Here is an 11,608-nt window from a genome sequence, read left to right as displayed (position 1 = left end):
AACACTTCAGTGACAGGTGATCTGGTCTACTATCCAAACACTTCAGTGACAGGTGATCTGGTCTACTATCCAAACACTTCAGTGACAGGTGATCTGGTTTACTAAGGAATCCAGCTCAACAGCTTAAATAGTTCAGACCACAAAGAACAATAGGTTACATTACATCTTAAAACAAACTTTCTTCCAGCCTGTTGAAACAAGCCCACAGCCTCACAGAATAAGAAGCAGAAGGAAAGTTTGTCTCTCCGTAGTTTTAATGCCACACAGATGCTTTAAAAACAAAAATAAACAAAAAGCCTTGAAAATGTATCATGAGAGGGAATGAAGTAAGCATTGGACATGTGATTCTTCTGCTGACTCCTAGTCCACTTCTCCCGTGCTCGATGTGTCCCTGTCTTCCTCGTCTGAAGGCGGGCATTTCTTCAGCTCCAGCAGCACTGCATGATCCAAAGTGAGATCACCGTCAGTCCCCAGACCAAGCTTGATCACCCTGTAGGTCCTGTTCACTTGCCTCTAGGGATCTTCCAGACTGAAGCCAGAATTCAGGAGTCCAACTTATACAGCAAGATGACCTACCTGATCCTTCACAAACCCACCATTCTGTCAGCCTGTGCCTTAAAGTTTCAGTAATGGAGCAGCCCAGTCATTTTCGTGTTGCTGTGTCACCAAGCGTTGAGTTTTCTTTGAGGGCTTGGGCTTTCTTCATTCTCTCGTGTTTGCCATTCACCTACATGTACTGTGGTGATACCACTTGCGAATGCCACCAATCACTTTGACCCTTTCAACCCTCCCCTCCAAAATGTCTTTCATAATTTTTCAGAAGTTCTTCAAGTTTTGTCTTTTTCTCTTCCTGTTTTCTTTTTCTCTTCTGAATCTTCTGCAAGTTGCAGTCCTTCTTTGGTAACTGACCGGATGGTCTTGCCCTCGCCTTTAGCTGTGCACACTGTACTCATCAATGGGCTCATTCACAAGGGTCACTTCTCAGCCATGGTGTCAGAGATGCTCCTTGAAAGCCAAGTTAGCTACTTGGTCTTGGCCTCAGCTGTGATAAAATAGATGTGCTTCTGATTTTCCTTTGTTCTGGTGCAGCAGTCCTTGAGATAAAATGTCTCTTCCCCAGAAGCAAATGTATAGCACCAGTGGCAGCTCAAATAGCTTCTTCGATTCTGAGTCCTCCTGAATTCCAAGCTTTACAATTTTGAGAACTGCTCACAAAGCTTTCTGTAGTTCTCTTTACCTTCTGCCAGGTCAGTGAACAGTTCTAAGCATTTCTTGACCAATTTTTTTCTGATAAGTTTTAAATTTTTGCTTTGCTGCAACATTTCATGGGCAATATTTAGAGGGAGATCCTTGGAACCCACCACTGTTCTAATGAAATCCGGATACCCAGGGACTAACTCCTCACAGTTAACCATGATGAAAACTGTGTGTGTACAACTTGATGGTCTTCTTCTTTCTGTTTTCAAACAAATGAAAAGGAATGTGTCTTGGGACAAGAGAAGGACTGGGAATTCCAGTTTTCCTTCAACAGATAATGCTTTACCGTGACATGCTCTTCCCAACCATTGCGTAAGCTCTTGCGGAACTCACAGTATTCTTAGTCAGGATGTCTGGCCCAGACAGGCTTTGTTTCACTTAGTTCTTCTCAATCAGTGTGCTTCTCCTTAATCTTCTTCTTCTCATCACTATTCTTTTCTCCTTTTTCATCAGAACCATACATTTTCTATTTCTTCTTTTTCCTTCTCTTCCTCTTCATCTCCTGTTTCTTCAGCCTCATCGTCATTGACCTCCTTCTCTCATTTCTTCTCCACGGAGACTAATGGGGTGGCCAATATCTGCGCCAGCCTGCACAGCCTCCGCGATGGCTTTGGTGCTAGACTGGCAATAGTGCCAAGGTTATTGATCAAGTTAGCCTTGGCCATCCCAGTTTCAGTATTCATAGTAGTAGGCGTTTGGTTTTGGTTGCTGGGGTGAGATTAACATGCAGATCCTTCCCAGAGTGATAACTAGGATCTGTCAGACTCTCACTGCTGATCTTACCCAGAGCATCTGATGAATTTGAAGTGAGCTCCCTGAGAAAAATCTTTGTTCAGATAGAAAGTATTGATGATAAAGGACATTAACTGGACAATTTTTCCTTGAAGGGAAAAGTGTTAACCTTTTCCTCCTCCATTGGTTGGTCTTGGGTCTGGGTTTTATTTATCCCACTGGTTGAGAATAAGGCCACTACCACAATTTACAGCCAAATTTGAAGCCAGGTTTAATTAAATACTGGCCAGGAGGATGGATTCTGGCCAGGTCCATACTTGGGTTCCCAAAAGGCAAAACTACCACAGGGACACTGTATTTCCCATCGGGTCCAATCAGGGGCAAGCATATATCCTGAAACACTTCCTGCCTGCATACCTCCCACCTACATCCAACCAAGGGCAAGTATACATCCAGATGTGTTTCCTCCCCATGTACCTCCCACCGACATGTGACTAAGCACGTCCTGTGCAGATGGGTCAGTTAACTTGTTTGGGTTGTGGGGATGAAAACATAAACAATAGTCTCCAGCATTTAACTTTGGTTCTGTATGGCCTCACAGTGTTCTCTGGCATCTTTCTTGAGTGACCACACATGAACCATGACTAGCTGTACAATGGCAATGAAGCAACTAATAGAAGTTTCTTGAATTTTCTAATTCTGGGTAAATACCGGAAGCTTTTCTCCAGCCTCCAAAAGTTCTGAGGTCCTGTGTGTTCATTCTGGCGTATTACATACTGTACTTTGTGATATGTAGAGTCACCTAACGGTGACCTCACAGTCAGAGCATCTTTCTCCCTGGTGGAAGTGAGTGCCAGAGGATACATACGCCCCTCTCACCATGTTACGGTTCTAATTTCATCAGTCTCTTAAGAAACAATTTTCTTCCTTCACATATCCAAGTTAGGATGAGACTCTGAGAACAGTCTCTCACACAGCAGGTTGGGATCCAGTCCTATCTAGAAATTCAGTCCAGGCCCCAGATGTGTGGGATCAGGCTGTGGTCGCAACCTAGGTTCACCTGCAGTTTTGGTTGCTTACCCTGCCTCAGTGGCTTCTGCTCATGATGCCCAGTTTGTCCCAGGCTCCCATGGTGCTGTTGTGCATTAGTGCCTACTGACAGAATGGACAGAAAGTTTACATTGTCGGATCCATCAGAGCAGCTCTGGAAGAGTGTCTGTTGTCCTTACACAGACAACAGAGTCATTAAAGGATGGATGCTGCCCCATGAAGGGCTTCAGAATGTGCCTCCTGGGAGAGACGAAGGGTTTAATACGGACAGAACGATGCATATTTGTCTAGTTGATCTTGTAAAGGATGAAGGTTTGAAGGTACTAAAAATACAGTGGCTCAGAGGCAGATCAGTGAGTGAAGGGAGAAATCCTGAAAGGGAAATTATTTGAAAATTTCTGTGCCTTGTGTTTTAGTACCACTGAGAGAAGGAGAGAGAAGGCAGCCACCAGATGACTAAGGCATCAGTTATAGCTCGAGGATACTTGAAATAGAGCATACCAGCCCTAGCAGGAAAGCAGAGGACTAAATAGGAAAGATCCTATTTATTAAAATGGTTCTTAAATGGAATGTTTCGGTTTTAATTTGGGGCTACTTGCTATTTTACAGAAGCTGTGTCTACTCCCCCAGAAAAAAGCCCATCGATGCAGACAAATATGAGTTTAGGCAAGAAAATGGAGAAAGCCATTGCAAATACTATCACAGAAAGTCCCCCACGTTCTCCTCAGGAAAAGCAGACGGCTGCAAAAAGCTTTGAAACACAGATGCCTTTACAAGAATTTTGGCCATCAGGTAAAGATGAGTTCACCAGCCTGGGTTTGAGGATGTCCAAGTCTGAGTCCATGTTCCACAACCCGTCCTCTGTGGAGACACTCTACGTCTCACCCGCATTCAAAACCATTAGCCCACTGAACGAGAACAGTAAGAACCTCCAGACACCTGCACAGTCCAGCGTCTGCCGGAGGGAAGAAGTGTGCCTCAAGCCTTTAGCCATGCGGGGTGAGTGTCCCCCCAAACAAGCCAATGAAGCAGGTGAGGATGCTCTGCAGAGCCATTCCGTGGCCTCTCGCCGTCTGTCCTTGTCTTGTCTCCTCTCACTCTCTGTCAGTTCTGTTAGATCACATGCACCACTGAAGGACTTCTTGGGTGGTCTTGTGACTCTTTCATTAAGTGAGTTGCAGATAATTCAAGCAAGTACTTGATAGAGTATATTACCCTCAGTTCTAAAAAAATTCTGTGTAAACCAAATTAGATGTTACTGGCATTAGCTGAGGCTTCCAGTTAGACATGTAGGTAACTCATGAAGGGATTGTGTGCAAAAGACTTGGGGTTTTTTTATGTGTACCAGTACATGTGTGCACAGCTGTGTATACTTTCTTTAAGGCTCTATACTATTTGCACCAACAGCACAAGGAACCATGTCCTTTCTCTGTCTTTATATAAACATCAAGGACCTGGGCATAGCAGGACATATCTGTTATCCCAGCACTCTGGAGCCAAGGAAGGCGATTGAGTTCAAGGTAAGCAGGACTATGTAATGAGCCCCTGTGTAAAACGAAACAAATGAAATGGGCTTCAGTATTGATTTAGACCCTGTGATAGAGGGTCAAGCCCAGTTGTTGACTGCCAGCTATTAAATCTTCCATTATGAAATTATGCTTTCTTTTTCAAAGTTAATTGGTAAAAAATTGTGCATGAATTTTTCAAAATAGAGTGGTGGTTTTGTTGGTGATTCTGTATGATAATGCTTACCAACTCATATAAATTTAAAGATTTTAACATAAGTCTTTTAAACCGCTTCAGATGGCAATTAAAATGCATATAAACAAAAATATTGGCAGCCAGCAGATACAACTACATATTAATAAAAACAGTGAAAGCAGCTTGCAGGGGTTAAATGAATTGACCTTGGTGTCAAGGGCAGCGAATAACAGAAGAATCTCTTTGAAAAAGAGATTTCAAAGGTTACTCTATTTAAACCTTTTTGACTAACTTAAAGGTGGTAAAACTGAGTCTTAGAGTTGGCAAGATGGCTCAGCAAGTGATGATGTGAGTTTGATCTCCAGGAGCCCACACACAGGAAGCAGGGCACCTACTACTCAACATGTTCTCTTTTGATTTTCAGGCATACCATGGCACAAGTGTGCATGCATACACATGGATGGATGGATGGATGGATAGATGGATGGACGGATGGATAGATGGATGGTTGGATAGATAGATGATAAATAAATAAAATGTAATTTTAAAAATGAATCTCTGTTTTGTCATCAAATTCACTTTCTTTCTAAGACTGCCTGCAGAGGAACCCACCTAGCGCTGTGCTTTGATGGGCTCTGACTTGACTGTCCTCTGAGAAGCTGCAATGGTTCCAATGAAGTCAATAGACCCTCTAATCCCACCTCTTAGTACTGGTCTAAAGGCTGTGGGACCTGGGAGAATGGAGCCAATAAATGAGGTGGACTAAAGTCTCATACAATAACCAACTTTACTCAGAGCATCGGACAATTTGTACTTTAAGGGCTAAAAAGAATCACATGAGTTCAGGGTACAATCACAAGGACCAGCCGCATGTGGCAAAAACATATTTTTCATAGAGGCATTTAATTGAATAACAACAGCAAGCAATAAAAAGTAATCTGAAATAAACTCACTCCTGTCTGCTACACCTGGGAGGAGCACAAACAACATTCCAAGAACAATCCATGTTCTGAAGAAACTGAAGGCATCAGACTCCTGGCTTATTTTCCTGGAGTGTTCTCACAAGGACTCAGAATTCTCACAGCTCCGTTCTTGGACCGTGTTCTGACACACCTCTAATAATATTAAAGCTGAAAAATTACTAAAAGCTTGTTTATCAGAAGCCCTCCAAGAGATAAACACAGTGGGTCTGGACCCTAGGGAGAAAAGCGTTTTGACAAGTCTGGGTTGACCTCAGTCATTTCCCTCCTTGGGTAAGAGGTGGATCCCCAGCCTCACTGGGCTTTGGAAACAGTTTGAATTTGGGGTTCCAAAGTAGCTCAAATCCCAAAGTGACTCAGGGCCAGTGAGAGAACAAGAAACCACAGGGAAGGAATTCTTTGTCTCAGCAAGTACATGCTGCAAAGTTGTGTGTTCTCAGTGAGAAAGAAACCAAAGTGGGGGGAGCTTCTTAGAGACCAACAGGCTCAGCAGAGCATCTGATGACGGGCAGATGCCAAGAGACAGACAGCATCCAGTCAGATGCTCCTCTCTCATTCAGCTGGGCCCTGGGGACCTGACAGGCTGTACACTCAGAGCTACACTCTGGGAAGGACAACACTAGAAACAGCACTGTCCTTCATGCAGAAAATCCACATCGTCTAGAACACAGTGACTGCCTCAGGCTCCATTTGGCATCTAGAAGACAGACCTTTTTATGAAAGCTGCTATAATTTTTGATGAAAAACTTTCATCAAGTTATTTCTACCTATGTTGCATAAAGGCTCAGTGGAAATTTTAAAGTTGAAAAATAGAGTCCTGAAATTAAGACCCCGAAGATATGCTGCTCCATGTGGTCTAGCAGGCATGTCCAGCCCTTGATACTGTCACACAACACTGTCACCTGCCAAGTTTACACTCAAGAACCGAGGCTGGAGCCACCAGCATAGCAGGGGCTAACTTGGACCCACTAGCAATATAATGACACAGAAGCTTTTTAATATTTAAAAGCTAGGCCTTTCAGCTAAGGCAGTCTCCCAGATACTCTAACCTGAATAATCCGGGCACTACATCCTGCCTCTCCGCTCCTCTCTGGTTTATCCATGGAATCTCCCATGTCTTGTTTCTTCTCCTAGCATCACTCTCTCCCTAAAAGATCCAGCCTCTACTTTCTGCCTGGCTATTGGCCCTTAGCTCTTTATGTGAGGAAAATGAGTATTTATAAAATATGAGACCAGTGATGGGCCATAGAAATGACAGTCCCAAGATCCTGCCAGCACTTAGCTCTCTGTCAGTACAGAATTAACAATTGAATACACAGAGACACACCTTCACACAATGTGCCCCAACACACCAGAAAAACTCACAGAACTCTCATATGTTAAGTAAATTCATGATCTTTATTTGGGCTGGATTCATGCATGTCCACAGTTATGTGTGGCCACATGCAGCTTAGACCATGTGTTGGATATTCCTGGTAGAGCAACAGGGGAGAGTTCAGTGAACAGAGCATCAGTGGGTGTCAAGGAAATCTTGGGGAAGACTGAGATGGCTGAGCCCATAAACTGTGTATAAATTCTACCCAAATCTTCGGCTAATTACTAGCTAACTGTACAGAGTACCCTCCAATCCCTGTCGGAAACCAAAAGAAAGGAAAGCCTTTAGCTTCTGTCTACTTTGTGGCTGACACTTTGAAGAGTCAGGCAAGTTATCTGCCTACAGGAATGAGAGTAGTCTCTGAGGACTGTCATAGAATCAAGAGACTCTACAAACATACACTACAGTGTTTTTAAATGCCTGGCATGGAGCTGGAATGTTGGCTCGGTGGTTACGAGAAAGTGGTCCTCTTACAGAGGACCCAAGGTCAGTTTCCAGCAGTTACATTGGGTACAGTTTCACAGCAGCCTGTAGCTCCAGCTGCAAGGGATCCAGTGAGCCCTTCTGGACTCCACAGACACCCTCACTCACATGCGTAAACACACACACATTAATTAATTAATTATTTCCCAGACATTTGAAGAATAGGAAAATGTGAGCTATAATGAAGACATGGAAGAAGTTTCTAGAAGCTGACCATGATGACAGAGATACTGTGATTAGCAGACGAGTTCATGAAGCAGCCATTAGAAATGTATTCAAGAACTTATGCTGGGGAACATTCCGATATGCAGTACTCAGGAGGCTAGGGCGAGAGGATAGTGAGTTCAGGGCTAGTTTAGACCACATAGTGAGTTTGAGGGTAGTCTTGCTGACACGGCAGGGCACTGTCTCAACAAACAACAAAATATTGTATTCCAGGACTTTAAAGTGTCACGATGAATGCACAGAGAGGACAGTCTCGGAAGACAACACTACAAAAGAACAAAAAGGAAGTAGCAGAGGCCGGGCGGTGGTGGCGCACGCCTTTAATCCCAGCACTCGGGAGGCAGAGGCAGGCAGATTTCTGAGTTTGAGGCCAGCCTGGTCTACAGAGTGAGATCCAGGACAGCCCGGGCTATACAGAGAAACCCTGTCTCGAAAAACAAAAAAAAAACAAAAAAAAAAAAAAAAAAAAAGGAAGTAGCAGAGATGGAAACGAAGTGACCAGTTCACTGGATGGATTCAGCAGTGGGCTGCAAATGAAGGAGGGAAAAGTAAGTGAATCTGAAGAGAAATCAACAGGAATGATCTAACCTGGAAAATGGGAGGTGAATAAGTAAGAGAGACGGCCTTGCAGGCAGGAGCTTCACAGGCAGTCTCACCATGGTGTGCCAGGAGTTCCAGCAGACAAAGAAAGTAGAGAGGGCGTTATGTGACGAGATCCTGGTGCCAGACTCCCACCGTTGTGGCTGGAATAAGCTCCCAGAGTGAAAATGCTCACACAAAATAAATATAAAGAAAACTATGCCCGAGTTCCTCCTCAGTAAACACATGGAGCCCACAGGGAAGGTTTAAAAGCAGCGAGAGAAAGTTGTGTTCATACAAGAATCACGTGTGGACACTAGTGGTGTGGACGCTGCCTCAGGAGTTCTGAGAGACAGAGAGAGGCCAGCTCACAGGTCAGAAGACAAAACCTGTCAGCCAGAAATTCCATATCTAGAAAAAAATTTAAATGAATTAAAAAAAAGCATTCAAAGACGGAAACTTAATTCATAATCAAGAAATCTATAAAAAAAATCTATAAAAGGTGAGGAAGCTTTTACCAACAGGAAGCTGTGCTATAACCTGAATCTACAAAGCGGCGAGTCTTGGAAATGATGAATATCTGAGTAAATATAAAACACGGGTTTCTTCATTGAAAAAGCACATGTAGAAAATATACATGCAAAATTATAATTCTGTATTTTTTCTGTTTAAAACACATATAAAAATAATGTAACATCACAACATAAAGAACATGGAGTTTATGAGGTTGTACCATTTAATGAAGTAGAAAAAGAAAATTATAATATGTGCTTATGTGTACAAGGTGATGATATAACTTTGCATACAATATTGAATGAATAAAGGTTAATAAGGTTAATCATCTCAAACAAAATAAATGAAGTCCACATTTTACACAACATACTACAGTATTCACCCTAACTCATGAAAAGGTAAACCTGTTTAATCACACTTTGAAAAAAGAGAGCATGGGCTGGCAAGGTGGCTCAGCAGGGATCTGAATTTGGTTTCAGCATCCATATCAGGGGGCTCACAGCTGCTGGTAGTCTTACCTCCGGAGATCTGACTTATCTCTGGCCTCCATGAGTACCAGCACCCATGTGCACACACGCACACACAGTCACACTCACACACACTGTTTAGTAAGTCTTTAAAAAGGAAAGAAGAAAGTGTGGATCTGGGTGTGGTGATCCAAACCTGTAACCCAGCACTCTAGAGGCAGAGGCAGAAGGACCGAGAGTTCAAGGTCAGCCTGGAGAATATAGCAAGACCTTGTCTTATAAAACCAGGGCTGGGGATCTAGCCTAGGTTAGAGCACTTGCTGAGGATGCAGAAAGCCCCAGGTTCTATCCCCAGCACTACAAAGAAAGAAAGAAAATTAATTTAAAATATCAAAACTATATTTAATACAAAAGAAAGGAGGGGTTGGAGAGGTGGCTCAGAGGTTAAGAGCACCAGCTGCTCTTATAGAGGTCCTGAGTTCAATTTCCAGCAACTACATGGTGGCTCACAACCATCTGTAATGTGATATGATACCCCCTTCTGGCCTGTAGGCATACATGCAAGCAGACATTGTATATATAGTAAATAAATCTTAAAAAAAAAAAAGCAAGAAAGACACAAATCAAACAAATGGAACAAAATAGTGGAGCTGAGGTGACATTTATGTCTGCAGTGGGAACCCGAGGACCTGAGGTCTGTCTCCAGCAACCACATAAAGCTCAGCATGCCCAGTCCTTACAGCCCCAGGCTAGGGAGCTGAGATGGAATCCCCTGGACAAAAATGCCTAGTTAGACCAGTGAGTTGGCAAACTCCAAGTTCAGCAAAATGTCCTGGCTCAAAAAAATTAAGTGAGGAACGACACCGTACATCAGCCTCTGGCTTCCTTGTAAACACACGTATAAGTGTGTGGGTGTCCATGCTTACAGGCACCCTCACACATCAAACGTAAAGTGTGTGGGTGTCCATGCTTACAGGCACCCTCACACATCAAACGTAAAATCTAGCAATGACTTCTAAAAACCTAAACTTCGAAGTGTATGTTCTCCAGATCCAATGAGATTAAGTTAGAAAATGATAATAAAACTCTCAGAAGAACCCTAAATGCTATCTGTGAGACAAAGAAGAAACCGAAGGTTAACTGAGGACATCTTTCCAACAGTGGCTGATTATAAGAAAGGCAGTAAGGGCGTGGGAATGTAGCTCAGAGGTAGAACACTTGCTTAGCCTGCTCAAGCCCCAGATTTAATCTCCAGCCATGGGGAGTGGGGTGCGGGGAGGAGTGGTAGAGAGTATCCTATAAATACCAACTTCAAAGGATTGTAATAAAGTATTACATTATCAATGGGTTTAAGCTCCGTAGTTGAAATGGATAAGCTGGTAAATGACTGAAACTGACCTGAGATGACCTTTGTATTTGTCAAAGGTCATAGATGAATGATAGATTCATGTGCATGTGTGTGTATGTTTCCATGTCAAAGGTGTATGTTATAATATATACATATATATGCCTATGTTAATGGCATATGTATATATATACACATATATATACATAATATATATACACACATACATATATACATACATACATACATATTAGGGAAATGTGTATATAAACAAACATGTATACATATACGTATGTTACCAGAAATGTCTTAGAATCAGTGCCTCAGTCCCATAGTCTTCCTGGTTTACTCTAAGGAAGGGGAAACATCAGTCTTCCACCCGTTCTTTCTGAACTCTCACAGGGCATCACCCCATCGTTTCATGAAGATGGCTAATCTGCTACCCAGGTCCGACAAGCAATGCAAGAAAAGTAAATTAGAGAACAACATAGATTGACATCAGATGCAGAAATTCTTAAGATGTTAGCAAATCGAGTCCACCAAGAAAAGTGCCAATGTGCCATGACCCAGGGGGATTCTTCCCAGAACAGTAGCATTGGCTTGACATTTGAAAATGAATGTGTGCAATCCACCACATTAATAGAATAAGATTTAAAATGATATAATTATCTTGATTCGTGTAGAAAATTGATACAATTCTACATTCAATTAAGATTATAAAAAATGTAAGCAAATTAGGAATAAAAAGGAATGTCCCTCAAAGCTGATAATGAGCATATTCTAAAATTCGGCTGCAGACATAATTAATGACGAGAGAGCCGTGCTGTTCTGACTGCTTCAGGAGGAGGACTCGTGTGTCTTGCACCACTTTTATTCAGCAGTGTGTTAGAGGGCCTGGTGT

The 11,608-nt window shown here is 42.7% G+C and overlaps 1 protein-coding gene across 1 annotated transcript in view; it reads left to right on the top strand.

Moving 5' to 3' along the window:
* The window catches only part of Enthd1 (ENTH domain containing 1), a 112,544-nt gene that overhangs the window by 84,491 nt on the left and 16,445 nt on the right, over positions 1–11,608 (top strand). Inside the window, exon 6 of the mRNA XM_028790018.1 lies at positions 3,649–4,071. Coding sequence (XP_028645851.1) covers positions 3,649–4,071 — 423 coding nt within the window. The remainder of the gene's footprint in view (positions 1–3,648; positions 4,072–11,608) is intronic.

This window comes from Grammomys surdaster, unplaced genomic scaffold (genome assembly GCF_004785775.1).
Source record: "Grammomys surdaster isolate TR1022 unplaced genomic scaffold, NIH_TR_1.0 125852, whole genome shotgun sequence".
NCBI classification, from domain to species: domain Eukaryota; kingdom Metazoa; phylum Chordata; class Mammalia; order Rodentia; family Muridae; genus Grammomys; species Grammomys surdaster.
This window is presented reverse-complemented; position numbering and strand designations above follow the sequence as displayed.